The sequence below is a fragment of the Protomyctophum parallelum genome, assembly GCF_964188405.1.
Source record: "Protomyctophum parallelum genome assembly, chromosome: 20".
NCBI classification, from domain to species: Eukaryota; Metazoa; Chordata; class Actinopteri; order Myctophiformes; family Myctophidae; genus Protomyctophum; species Protomyctophum parallelum.
In genome coordinates, this window is record NC_139718.1 from 10,780,058 (window position 1) to 10,794,932 (window position 14,875).

Here is a 14,875-nt window from a genome sequence, read left to right on the forward strand (position 1 = left end):
TGCATTTAGGCTTTACTCTTTGTTAAAATAACAAAGCTAAGAGAAACATGACAAATGCTAATGTCAGTTGGAACTTGGGAAGCTCTTGATTGGGGAATCTGTGATACAATCTCATTCAAAAGTGTTTTGCAATACTGTCTTATTTTAATAAAATAATAAAATAAGTGCCTTGTGTTCTGGATAACAATGGAACGAGCACTTGAGGGACACGTGATTGTTGAATGTGCAGAATCTAAGGCTGCTTTGAAGACGTGACCCAGATTACACGTTATGTTGGGCCTCAGACCTGCATCTGAGGTCTGTCTCTGCTCTTAGTTTACTAAACAGCTCTGGTTACAAGCTCCGGTGTCGTCCCGTTCCGTCCTGGTTGCTTTCCTATTGGTGTGTGTGTGGCCCGGCAAAAATATCCCATGGAGCCTTCCTGTCTTGCCCCACCATGCTCACATGCTGCCTCTACTTTTTGGGGGGGAGCATTTGGATGCGGCACCATGGGCCTCCTCGTGCAAGCCCAGGCTGTCTTGGAATACAGCGTCGCTCCTGCATGCAAAACCTACCATCCGCTGCCTCTACAGTCACCACGGTCCGTATTATTTTCCCGTCAACCAGTGCCCCTGCCGCCGGACAACCAGACTCCTCCTCTCTTCCTGGAGTACCCGTTAGCCGCCTGACATCCAGCACAGGGTGTAATACTAGTCTAGGTATCATAAAGCAGTGTTGGCATAAAGGAATTGGTGGCATTCAGAGCAGGGGACAGTAGGGCAGGTTCATCGGTGCACAGGAGGGTGCCTCACCATGCTGACTTCAGACATGTCACCTGGTGTTCTCAGAAGAGTTTCTTCAGACATGTCACCTGGTGTTCTCAGAAGAGTTTCTTCAGACATGTCACCTGGTGTTCTCAGAAGAGTTTCCTCAGACATGTCACCTGGTGTTCTCAGAAGAGTTTCTCCAGACATGTCACCTGGTGTTCTCAGAAGAGTTTCCTCAGACATGTCACCTGGTGTTCTCAGAAGAGTTTCCTCAGACATGTCACCTGGTGTTCTCAGAAGAGTTTCTCCAGACATGTCACCTGTTGTTCTCAGAAGAGTTTCTCCAGACATGTCACCTGTTGTTCTCAGAAGAGTTTCCTCAGACATGTCACCTGGTGTTCTCAGAAGAGTTTCTTCAGACATGTCACCTGGTGTTCTCAGAAGAGTTTCTCCAGACATGTCACCTGTTGTTCTCAGAAGAGTTTCTCCAGACATGTCACCTGGTGTTCTCAGAAGAGTTTCCTCAGACATGTCACCTGGTGTTCTCAGAAGAGTTTCTCCAGACATGTCACCTGTTGTTCTCAGAAGAGTTTCCTCAGACATCTCACCTGGTGTTCTCAGAAGAGTTTCCTCAGACATGTCACCTGGTGTTCTCAGAAGAGTTTCTCCAGACATGTCACCTGTTGTTCTCAGAAGAGTTTCCTCAGACATGTCACCTGGTGTTCTCAGAAGAGTTTCCTCAGACATGTCACCTGGTGTTCTCAGAAGAGTTTCCTCAGACATGTCACCTGGTGTTCTCAGAAGAGTTTCCTCAACCATTATCACCCTCAGTAAGTAGCCTACTATAACAGTCAAGAAATGTAACGGTGGCCCAGGCCGTAGCGTAACGGTCTGGGCACCGGACTGGTAATCCAGTCGCAGTGTGCCGCGGGTTCGACTCCCGGACCCGACACGGCCTTTACTGCATGTCATCCCCCCATCTCTCTCCCGTTTCCTGTCAGCCTACTGTCTGTCCCTTCAAAAATCAATAAAAGGCGTAAGCCGCAAAAAAATATCAAAAAAAAAAAAAAAGAAATGTAACGGTGTAGCCACAACAACATGTTGTCTTTGAGAATGGCACACTTGTCAAAGACACTGTAACTACATTGACTCTGGCCGCTGCGTCCCTATTTTGGGAAACTTTTACCAAGATTTAACTATTGCATTGAACCTGTCCAAGAATCCAATGGAGGTGTGGTAGATGTCTCTGTTATGTTACTTATTGTCTGCTTTTCTTTTTTTCTTTTTATAATGTTTTTTTTGCCTTTATTTTTATATTGTTTATGGAGGGACAGACAGTAGGCTGACAGGAAATGGGGAGAGAGATGGGGGGATGACATGCATTAAAGGCCGTCGGGAACGGCACACTGCCAGACTGGATTACCAGCCAAGGTGCCTGGACCACTTAGCCATGGCCCAGGCCAGAATCTGCTTTTCTAATGAGAAAAGGTATTGCCAGTGCCACGGGCAGAGATATACAATACAACTGAATATCATTCCTAGAATACCTTCAGATGTGTTTGGTTGGAGGGTTGAAGATATCTCGCCTTCCCCATGGAACACAAAAAGATAGAAATAGAGAGGTTGATGTAGAGAGGTTGGTGTACGTGTGTGCGTGCGTGCGTGCATGCGTGCGTTTGGGTCCAGCCCCTGGCTTCAAATGGGGAGCTGTTGATAGCAGTTGGGTAAAAACGGAGAGAGAGAGAGATCTCCTTGGCATCACACACACACACACACACACGCACACGCACACGCACACACACACGCACACGTGTATACAGTAGGCTACTACACAGCAGCACTGGCCTTGTTTATTCCCCCGTGTTCTCCATACTGTGTCTGCAGGCCTGATCAAGCCCTCTCCTCCCCTGGGCTGACTCTTTTTCCTTTCTCCTTTACCATAGCAACAACTATGTCCACCCAACCCCCCCCCCCCCCCCCCCCCCCCTCTCACACACACACACACACACACACACACACACACACACACACACAAACAAACGTTTTTGGTGAAAGGATTGTGATGGTTAATGAGAGATGGCAGCCGGTCAATGCAGTGAACATGTTGACTGAAATCATGTAATTTATTTCAACTGTATCTCGTGTTTTGACAGGTCATATTTGTTTGACTCTGACATCACAGCAGCACATCACAGTTGATTGTTGATTGTAAATACTCGTTTTCTCGAATCGTCACTTCAGGTGAATTTGTGTTGATGCAACAAAACCATGCTGTTGCCACAAACAAGGAAATGTACCTGGGGGCACTTGTGCTGGCTGGCACCACCAACATATTTTATCAAGCTTCTCAGAATCGGAGAAGACAAGACACTTTAAAATGCATTGCTTAATCCTAGGACGGCAGTTCTATTATCAGCAAGGAAAGTATTTTAAAGTGTCTCTATTTCTAATGATCTGAACAGCAAAATGTATACTAGATTGGCTCTGTTAGAATATAGTGCTTGATTAGGTGTAGTCTATGTAGATGATTAGTAATTTTATCTGCCCCATCTCTCTCCTGGCCTATGGAAAATGCTGATTTACAAGCTTTATTAAATGCATCACATTTTTACACATTGCGAGCTTGTAGTAGACATTGTGTTTTCGACAAGCGACGCCGATGTACGATAAAAGTATAAATGAGGCTTTAGAAAGAGAATCTCTGTGCCACGGTGTGCGGAATATTTGCTAAATTTAGTGTGTACTGTGTAGCTGTGCCAGCAGAGCAGATAATTACCATGAGCTAACGAGCAGAGTTCAGAGGCATGTCGCACAGGGAAGTGTTTCTCCCAGGCATCTTCTCTCTTTCTCAGCGTGAAACAGCAGAACAAAAGCATTATATATCAAACAATTCGACTACAGCAGATGAAGCACCGTCTTGTCTTGACAGTGACACACCAGACGCCCCGAGGCCGATTCTACAAATACCTTCTAAATCAGTAGTTCAGATTATTTTCAAAAATGTAAAAAAAAATAGCAAATACACAAGCTCACAGTGTGGTACAATGTGATGCACTGTGAGCTTGTATATCTGCTATTTTTGAGTGTCCAACACAAAAAACCTAAGGTGACACAGATGCTTTCCCAGTTTTTTTGCCCGCAGACCTACAGTACAGTACAAGCTCACAAGCTTGCAAGCTTGTAGGTCTGCTGACAAATACAAACGTTTCAGCAGTTATGCCGTCAAAGCTGGTACGTGTTGAACCGGCGTTATTTAGGCTAACTCTTCCCTCATGTTGACTAAAACCACTGTCCCACCCCACTGCCTCTGGGCAGCTCCAGGCACAGCAGGATGGAAACATCACCCACGAGTGTTCTTGGTGTCATGGTGGGCGTCGAAGTTGAAGTTTAATGACTGGTATTCTGGCTATGTGTTAACTGCTACCCCTGATGCTCCCTGTTTACTGTCAGCTCAGAATAGGGACTCTAACTTTGGGACTCATGCAGGGGGGAGGGTTGTGAGGGGAGGTGGAGGGTGACCATCACTCTGCAGTCTGCACGGAAGTAACAATTTTTTTTGTCACCTCAGGTCAACAAGCACAGCCCTAACTAAGCACATCACTTTAATAATAATATTTTTTATTTTATGCAGATACATCCAATAGTAATAACTTTAATTTATATAGCGCCTTTCAAAAACCCAATGACTTTACTTTACAATTCACTTTACAATTACATCAGGTCAAAGGGAGAGAAGGTGATTGCCCCACCTCGTTAACCCCCCTTTCATCATCGTATTTCTATTCCAACCTGTACATGTACTCCTCTCTATCGAGCCTTGCTCTTTAGACGACCAGATCCAGGGGTCCCGGGTTCGCCTGGCCGAGGCTACATTGGTGGCAGTGGTGTAAATAGGCACCATTCCTCTGGGTTACAGACCTAATGACAGCATGTTACCTGTCTGGTTGTGGAGGTCCACCCAGTCAGTCAAGCCTAGCCCCTGACTGGCGCGTGGATGCGCTTCTACAGTAGGGTGACTGTAGGCTATACGGTGCTGCTTACTGCTCGCTATTGAGCCTGGCTCTTTACTCGACTGGTAATGTATATGCGCCTGCGCCATCGGAACCATGGGTTTGGGGTACTCCCGCGCCGAGGCTACACTAGTATCTGTGTAGTTTGGGGCCCTTTGCTATTTGCATTATATTGCTATTGTAATATAAATCTCTTCCATCTGTTTCATCAGTGTTGATTTGCTACGTAATTTCACTCCGTTAATTCAATTACACTGGTGTCTATACTGCTGTGGTTGAAACTCCTGAGGTTAGCATCATTAGATTATGAACAGAATAATAACAGCTTGCTTGGCCCTCCAGGGCAGAGTCACTGTATCTCATGTGACGCCTGCTGAGGTCTGCGCCTTCATTAAACTCTGTCTGTTACACGACACTCATGCATAATAACACTGTACGAACCTATTATCATTTCAGATGACCGTTCTCCGACAGAATCTCACCCACACTACTCAACCTGAGAGTGCAGATTGAGTTGTACAGTATCACTTGCTAATTCAGTTGTTTCTAGTCCGGTATAAACGTGTTTATCTTAACTTCTCAAGCACTCGGGTGGCACAGAGATAAAGTCTGTGCTCTCCCCTGCAGACTATTGGGTTTGAGCGCCAGATTGAACGGGCGCTCCAATGAACCCAATTGTTTGAGGAGGGCGAGAAGCTGGTCAGGCTAGTCTTGGGGAAATCTCCTTTAAGGTGCCTGTTCAGCAGGGAGAGGAACTAGGTCTTATTGCGTCGTGCATGTTCCTCCTCCTCCGCATATACGTTACAACTTCCCGGTGAAACTACGTAAACATAAACATGACTAACTGTAGGGGTTAGGAGTGTGTGGGGAAAATTGGCAGAAAAAAATAATTGAGGAAAAAAAAGCAACCACACCATTTGTTACTGTCTAATCACAGTGACCTACTTGTTCTACAACATGGTAGCATTATTGTTGTATGCAAAAGAATACAGGATACAGACAAAGCAATTTGCATTTATGGGTCAGCAAGCATAGAACACATAATTATAAAGGCCTGCAAAGTTCTTATTTCAATCAATCTTATTTATTTGGTGCACGGACTAATGTATACTGTCTTGCTAATTGATGTCAGGGGAAAATAGAATATGGTATTAAATGTAAAAACCACCAACAACAACAACACAACGATGTGTGGGCACAACAATGTGAGCTCTAATGTAAACAGAAGCAGCGAAAGTGAGGAGGTGCTGATGCAAGCTCACGCTGCAAGGAGTTTAATTATTACAGTCTGGTAGAGATGGAGGGATGGACAGAAGAGCAGGAGAGCAGCTCATTATCAGGACATGATACAGTACATACAGTATATGGATATTCAGTGGAGGAGCAGAAGGGAGGATTGTTTGTGCTTTGCTTAAATGTAAAAATGGTTATGTTGCATCAATACACCCAATCAACACTAGTGTCCCTATAGAGGGTATGCACATGCATAAAGTGAATGGCAGATCGAGTGGCAAATCGAGTGGCAAAGTGAGTGACAAAGTAAATTTAATGTTGTTTAAAGTCATTTAATGCAATCGGATAGGACTTTTCTGTTTGGATATATGTGGTGTCAAGGCCAGAAAGTATTTTTTGGCCACTCAGTAGGCGTTCCCACATAACTTCCTGGTTTGATGATGATGTCACGCGCATACCCTCTATTGTGGGGAAAACATTCTGCGAAAACTTAAAATCTGCAATCTCACGATGCATCGATATGGGCGGGATCAGAAAGAATGAAGAACAATGATGAAAGAATGTGAACAGGAATGTGAGAGGTAGATGAACCCCGTAGCACTAGCTCCTCTGAATACAAGTATCACTTGTTTTTGCTGCTGTGGTTATGCTAAGCAGGTCTACTTTGGTCTCTTGCTCACATACGTTTTATTATGTTTTTGCTTGATCGCAAATGTTAAGAATGTTCTTTGGATGGGTGCTAGACTGCTTCTAGGTTTGATGACCTGGAATCCTAGTTTCTTTGATACACTGACTGTCAGTGACTGAATAGTTTTCTTTGCACTCTATGTATGTGTTGTTTTTCTGACTAGGGTTGCATGCCATTTGCTCTGATTTTGCACTTGTAAGTCACTCTGGATAATGTCTATACAGAGAAAGGATATAGCATAGTTTATACTCACACAGGCTATGAAATAGTAGATATACTGTACTGTACAAGCTCACAACACTTCGCAAATCGTGATACATTTTGCGCTTGTATATCTACAAAGTGCGGCTCGTCATATTAAGCAAACTTGTGACAAAGATTGGGTAATATAATTATGGATACATTTGGGGGGAGGTAGAAGTGAAGGAGGTGAAATGGAGGGCATACAGTATACTCATATGTATATGTACAGTATTCAGAGTATACAAGATGTTGAGAGAGGGAATGGAAGACGGGGAGAGAAGGACGGGGTGCAGATGGATGTCACACCTCAGCTCAATGACCTCACCTCAATTTATAGAATTTACTGACTGTCAGTCAGTGTTATTTTTGTTAGGTCATATCTGGTCTCTCTCTCTCTCTCTCTCTCTCTCTCTCTCTCTCTCTCCGATGTATTCATGTACATCTTTTGAGATTGTGTTTGCGTGAAATTATTTTGCAGTTTTGGTCCGTGCTATTATATTGTTGAGGTTGTTCATGTCTGACCACCTCTTCATTCAAAAATGCTACGAGAAAAATCAATCTGTGAACAAAATGACCGGACGGGCAGGACGGCATTACTCTTATTTTGGCAGTATCTAGACACATTATTCAAAGCAGAGTGAATGACAGATTAGTCTGTCATTCCGCTTGATGAGATGTTTTCGACGAGAGTTATAGCATCCACTGTCTGATGTTTCAACTGGGTGCTACGGTTGCCTGCTATGATCATATTACTACCGCTATGTCTCTTACAGGTCCAGTCGTCCAGCGCCAAAATGGTCCATCCTCAGAGGACGCCGATGCACAGAGGAGGTAAGGAAACCTCTGACCACTGTATATCGCTGTTGTCAGGCAGAAACCGTCTTTCTCCATATTTTTTTGTTCTTGGTCATTTTTGAGTGGTGCAACCACTCCTACATCCAGGAATGTCCGTATGTATCATGTATGTATCATGTATCCGTCTTGAGCACGAGTGGTGTGCGCATGCGTGAAACCAGCAATGGCCAGCAATATCCGCGCGTGTGTGTACAATGCGCATGCGTGCCTCACATCTTGTGGTAAATGCTAGCGAGCTAAAATATAGCCATCCTTGCTCTAGAAAGCACCAATGTTTCCATCTAGACCACCGGATAGTCAGCAAAGACCTCCGAACATCGCGCTAATTGACCAAACCATGGAGAGCTCCGTAGATTAGGAGTTATTGAAGCTTTTAGTCTGCCTGTATAATGGGAGGTGGACGGCAGCTCGCATGCGCGATCCGGTCTAGGTACGCTAAAGAAGGAAAGGCCGACCCCCGTGGACGGCAGCTCGCATGCGCGATCCGGTCTAGGAGGTATGCTAAAGAAGGAAAGGCCGACCCTAAATAATAATGAAAGAATTGTTCTCAGTGACGCGGATTGATATCCATAATAAAGCTAATAGAGAGAGAGAGAGAGAGAGAGAGAGAGAGAGAGAGAGAGAGAGAGAGAGAGAGAGAGAGAGAGAGAGAGAGAGAGAGGAGGGGGGGAGAGAGGGGAGTTGCACCACATTTTTTGTATTACTTTCTACTTGATCATACACTACAGCGTCAAAAGTAGCAGTTCTACAAGCTTTTGAGCTTGTCGAACTGCTACTTTTGAATGTGAATCCTGAAAAGTAACAGTTTTGGACATATGAGGTTTACACTCGACAGAGACGATATTAGAGTTATATAGAGTTCTAAAAGCTGGGTTCGGGGACCCCCCCAGGGTTCCAGAGAGTCCCCAGCTAAATTATTGAACCAAATGGACCCTTACAGATCTGTAACCCAGAGATTGTACATATTGGTTCCGTTTGTACACTCTCTGAGTTATGGGGGTCCGTGGCCTAATGCTCGCTACACTGGGGGAACCTACAGTGTTGTGAGAACCTCCACCAGGTCCCACAATGAACACAATACAATGCTCCAGGGATGGTGTGTTTTTGTAGGCCTAGCTCGTCGTTTGTACTCCTGCCATCATGTCATTGGTTCCCACTGAGGACTTATAATGGAATTCTTGCATTGGGTCTTAGTTAAATTAAGAAAATAAGGGGGATCAAAGAGTGAGGGCCACATAAATAAAGCTGTAGGCCTTCCTGCAGCTGGCCGTAAGTCAGACCCAAGACACGTCGTCCCCTCTCTCTTTTCTGTCTCTCCCTGTCTTGGTGTAAAATGAAACATAAAATGACAAAAGATAATAATACTAAATAAATCAATAAAACAAGCTCTTTAGCAAACAAAGGCTTATGATAGTATTAACACATCTTGTCAACATGATAATCTTCCCAAATCAACAAATTTTTGTTTTTACAATCGAGCCACACGGAATGAATATACATTTTAAAAAGCCGGCTTCAAAGCTCTTGGTTGAGGTAATGATGGGTGTAATTTATAGAACATGATTTTATGTTAACCACAGACCTTAGTTTCTGCATAAATTGAAACCCCATGGTGAAAAACTTTGGAACGGTGAACTCTGACCTGCGTTTAAGGACTACAAACTGTAACACGCTATTGACAGTGATTGTGTACATTTACTCAATATTTCGGCTATTTGAAAAGAATACTGGACTACTCGCCCCGGTGCTTGCCCGTTTTTCCTCCCGGAATTTTCCCCAGTGAGGGGGATAACTTTGTAATATGCTATTGGCTGTTTGTATTCTTTTTGGAAAAATATAAAAAGATACTCCTGTGGAAAAGCTATATTATTTGACTTATATTGAACCTATAAACAATTTAGTATTATTTAGTATATGTAAGGTTTTGCCCCCTCAAATGGTACCTCGTCAGATAATCCCCACATATCCTACAACAACTTCTGTGAACAGACTTCACTGTAGTAGCTTTTCATAAATTATATTTGTACTTAGGCTGTTCTGCTGTCATGAAAGTTTATAGTTCGAGAAATTCAAAGTCCAGCCGTCTGCTGTCCAGCCTCTCCCACCCCTCACTGGGGAAAATTCTGGGAGGAAAACAGAAACGGGGCTGTGTTTTGAGCTTGTAGATCTGCTATTTTCAAAAGATCTTTATACAATTTGAAAACTTGAAATGGGACATTCTGCTTATGTTTACTTTTGGTACTTACGTATATTTTTATGACAATACTTTTGTACTTTTACCAAAGTAAATTCTGAATGCCAGATGGAGTATTTCTACATTGTAGTACTGATACTTTTACTCACTTAAACAAATGTGAGTACTTCTTCACCACCGCCTTTCTTGCACGCTGACGGGAGTTAGCAGTGACAGGGACCACCGAAGTAGACATTGCTAAATTGGGAGAAGATTACAAACAATTGTTCAACAACAAAACACAGACCACATGTATTTTTGGAGTACAATAGAACACACGTCATCAACAGAGAACTGCAATTAAAACACTCGACAATAACGCCAAATAAGACCTCATGTTCCCGCAAATCATTCATTCATTCCATTCATTGATATACTGTGCAAATATTTTAACTGTGTCATATTCTTTCTTGTCCGTAGGATGATGGAACAACATCAGATGCAGGCGCACAAGGAGAGAGAGCGGCGAACATCAGGATCAGGTGAGGCCTAAACTAACATGCCCACGCCTACCTACAAACTGTACATACTGTGTACACACATACACACATACTCCAATACACACGCCTGGATACACAAACAGACATCATACAGACATTCTCGACGACACGAGACCGTCAACAACAAACATCTGACTGAATGCACCTGAGTTGCCAAGTGACAGTCTGACAGATATTTACTCTGCTGTAAACAGTGCTCAATATATACTTTCACTCTGCAAACAGATGAAGTCACCGGTAATATCAGTCCCAGAACGCTGTTTCCTATGGAAACGTCCAAATCGAACAAGGGTGCAGTACTGTAGCTCCTAGATGTGTGTGTGTGTGTGTGTGTTGGATCCACCCACTTTTTCCTTGTTGGTGTATGCTGTTTATGCTGTTTGCTCGTCGTCCGTGCACACCTGCCAACACTGATTATGACCCCTTAAACACCATAAACACAACCATAAATGCCCTCCTCTTTCCCCTATCAGTATTTTATTGTATTATCCTCCCTGCCCCGCCCCCCTGCAACATGCCCTGCACTCCATCTCGTTCTTCCAGCTACAGGTGAAATGTCACATGCGTTCTGGCTCAGTCATGTTGCATTCTGCTGCTTCTTATAGTTTGATGCTGTTTTTTTTAAATTATTTCTTAATTTGCTGTTGTTTGCTTCTATTTTTTTCGATTGCTCCTGATTATTTTTTAATTTGTTTCTCATCGTGCATTGGTTGCTTGGTTGATTGCTTTTCATTCTTCTCACATTTATTCTCTTTTTCTTTTTGTTTTTTCTTTGTTTGTTTGCCTGTTTGTTGCCTCCCTCCCTTCGCCTGTATCTCCTCTTCCTCTCTCTCTCTCTCTCTCTCTCTCTCTCTCTCTCTCTCTCTCTCTCTCTCTCTCTCTCTCTCTCTCACACTCTGTCTCTCCTCTTTCTGGCCGTCACAGTCGTTTCCACCCTCCAATACAAACCCGTCCACCCAGACACTCCTCCCGAGTACAGACAGTTCCGCGCTAGCACACTGCCTCCCTCCTACGTCCGCGTGGCGTCCGCCTCCCCTCCCTCCTCCTCGGCCTCCTCCTCCTCTCCCTCCCAGGAGAGAGAGGGTGTTGGCTCGGCCAGGGAGAAGGCCCAGCTCTCCTCTCAGCTCTCCACCTCCCTGGCCTCTGCCTTCTCTCCCGTGCAGACCGGATTGAGCACCATGGGCCGCCAGGTTCGCCAGATCCCCATGTCTCCGCCCACCGCCGCCCGCCACCTCCACCAGCAGCAGCAGGACGTCATCATGCTCCCCCCTAAACACGGCACCTGGTCTGCCTCTCACATGCACCATTACATGTACGGCCACGCGGCCCCGTCCGCCTCTCCCCCCGTCATGATGGCCTTACATATGAAGCAGGGCCCGCCTCCGCAGCCCGTCCTCCCCGTGGCCCTCCCCCTGCCGCCGCTGAGCTCCAGGTCCAATAAGCCCCCTCCGCTCGACCCGAGCGTGGCGACGGCCTCCCACCACCAGCAGCACCCCCACCACCACCAGCCCCCACAGCCTCACGCCAACGGCCAGTCGGAAGACTACTACTCTCCCCATTCCCAGCACCTGCCGATGACCCCGCAGTACTGCGAGGCGGTTCCCCTGCCTCCTCTGACGGGTCAAACGGCCCCGGGCCATCCCCAGTATCCTCCTCTGACGGGTCAAACGGCCCCGGGCCATCCCCAGTATCCTCCTCTGACGGGTCAAACGGCCCCGGGCCATCCCCAGTATCCTCCTCTGACGGGTCAAACGGCCCCGGGCCATCCCCAGTATCCTCCTCTGACGGGTCAAACGGCCCCGGGCCATCCCCAGTATCCGTCCAGCTTCTACCCTCAGCAGCAGCAGCAGCAGCAGCAGCAGGTGTACCAGCAGCCCCCCTCCTCCTCCTCCTCCTCACCCCCCTCTTACACTGCCATGTCTGACGGGGGCACACTCAGGAAGACACCCTCCCCCCCCGTCCCCCTGCAAGGCCCCCCCGTGGCCACCAGTAAGTATGACGAGGAGAGAGGAGGAAGGAGACTCTCCGCAGAGGGATGTGTGTTTGTGTGTATGTACTGGCGCAGACACGTGCACAGGTGGGCGCTATTGAACTTTTACCCTTCCGCCTCATGATTAGACATCTCAGTCATTACATTTTTCAAACCCACAAGAGCCTAAATGTTACATGCATAAATTGCATAATTATACTGTACATCAGCTCTGTGAAATAATGGCGAGCCATGCTGAACATGACCTGATCATTACCAATTAGTGTTAACCAAATCATAGTGCATGTTTGTTTTTAATAACCAGTTCTTGGTGATCAACCAATTAATAAATGTCCCACTCTTGCACTGATGTGCTCTTGAGCAGCTTAACATTCAACTGTTGCCAGGTACTTCCAGACGTGTGTGCGTGCGTGAGTGTGAGTAGGAATTAAGCTCTTAAGCCTTTCCTGGGTGAAAAGGTTTCAGTTAATTTAGCTTTTAACATTAGCTCTCTTTGTTTTGTCCGCTTCCAGGTCCAGGTCCAGGTCCATCATCCCTGCTGTCTGTGGCCCCACCTCCAGCTCCAGCCCCTGCACCCATGGCCGGCCCTCCGGCCCCACCACCTCCTCCCGGACCCCCGCCTCCGATGGCAGTGCCACCGCCCATGCCCCCTCCACTGCCTGCCTGTGGAGGGCCCCCGGGAGGGGTGCCCGGACCAGGGCAACAGCCCTCAGGATTGGCTGCTGCAATAGCTGGAGCCAAACTACGCAGAGTACAGAGAGTATGTAATATCTGCTCAAGCCCCCAGAGCTCTTACTGGTGTCCATGATCTCTCCCCTTAGGGCAGTGATTCCCAACCTTTTGATCCTTGGAGCCCCCATTCTTACATCTGACAAAAGCTGAGAGTATGTGTTTATGTGCGCATCATGTGCGCAATGTGCGTAAGGCAGTGAGTCGCACAGTTCCTGCCTGTTTTGATGCCAGTAGATGTGGAACCCATCTACCGGTCTTTCAAACGCAGATGAAACTTTAAACTTTAAACGCTCGTGTAACCGTTTAAACTTGAATTTTCTTGGCCGATGCTAAATTGGAATTAAACTTTTTTGGCCCTTCACTTTTTGGATTCACTGTGCAGAAAAGGGTAAGAAGCGTTCCTTGTGGAAACCGTTTCTGAACTGCGGTGGAAGGGGCCCAGGCTGTGACCTCATCTCGGAGATACAGGAGAGGGCACATATGGGGCTAGTCATATACATGAAATGATATATGGCTAAAATGGCATCTTGGCATCTTACAAACAACTCCAGACACTGTTTGTCTATTTCTGATCCTTTGGTTCCATCCATCCTCTGTATTCCGCAGGATGAGAGCAGTCCACCTGGTTCTAGTGGTTCCAAGTCTGACTCCAACCGGTCCAGTGGTGGCAGTGGTGGAGGTGGAGAGGGCCAGGGACTGATGCAGGAGATGAACGCTCTGCTAGCGCGCAGGTAAAAGCCCTGATAAGATCGTTGTATTGTAGACCAATCTTGATACCTCACTGGTTTGTCTGCATTACACTTTAAGATATCCTTTGCAGGCTCATTTATTTTGTCTCTGTTCACGATTATAAGCTACTTAGCAACATAGATCACTCTCAAGAAGGTAGTTTTAATTGTGTGTTCACCACCAATTCATATCTATAACTTTCACTTCACAGACGGAAAGCTTCAGAGAAACCAGATGAGGTACAGTATGTCCCTGATTTTTGTAAAAAACACTTCGTTGTCTTGTCTGGGAAACTGTAAGGGCTACACTACAGTATGTAATCACCAGGAAGTGTGTAAAAATGTGGTTTGTCATCATTCTTTCCTCTACAGGACGACTCCGGTGGCCGCCAGAACTCAACAGGTACACTTCTTCTACTAAGTTTTGTAGCTGAGTCTCCGTTCCATAGATGTACATGTTGGATGTTTTTAAAGACCTGCTTGAAATTGTCTCCCCAGATGCTGTGAAGAAACCGTGGGAACGATCTAACTCTGCAGAAAAGTCATCGCTGGTGTCAAGGTCAGTAAATGGGTAAGAAGAGCTGAGAAAAGTCTACTCTGTACCCTTAATGGAAAAGAAAGTGTGACAACATTGTATGAGACATGATGGGGACATCATGCGTCGTATGTGCTGGTGCACACGGGCAGTCTTATCAAGTGCCCTTTTCCCTTAGTCCTCAGCTTTCTCTGTGGGTGCATCGCTATAGTTAATCCTTTAAACATAATCAAACAACATAAATGATGAAATGGCATCCCTCTTTTTCACCAACTTAAAATGTTTTCCAGTTTGTGAACACCTATGACCCAGCGGGGAAGGCCCATAACAATTCATTATGCAGGCTACTTTCAATGCTACTTTCAAATAAGGCAGGTTAATA

General features: G+C 45.8%; 1 protein-coding gene across 3 annotated transcripts in view; it reads left to right on the plus strand.

The window, feature by feature from the left end:
* The window catches only part of evla (Enah/Vasp-like a), a 57,095-nt gene that overhangs the window by 39,816 nt on the left and 2,404 nt on the right, over positions 1–14,875 (plus strand). For 2 of the 3 annotated variants that reach the window (XM_083791168.1, XM_083791166.1), the window contains exons 4-11: positions 7,694–7,751; positions 10,429–10,490; positions 11,433–12,497; positions 13,011–13,258; positions 13,837–13,961; positions 14,171–14,198; positions 14,331–14,361; positions 14,457–14,529. In XM_083791168.1, coding sequence (XP_083647294.1) covers positions 7,694–7,751; positions 10,429–10,490; positions 11,433–12,497; positions 13,011–13,258; positions 13,837–13,961; positions 14,171–14,198; positions 14,331–14,361; positions 14,457–14,529 — 1,690 coding nt within the window. The remainder of the gene's footprint in view (positions 1–7,693; positions 7,752–10,428; positions 10,491–11,432; positions 12,498–13,010; positions 13,259–13,836; positions 13,962–14,170; positions 14,199–14,330; positions 14,362–14,456; positions 14,530–14,875) is intronic. The other variant, XM_083791167.1, reaches the window with a different exon arrangement.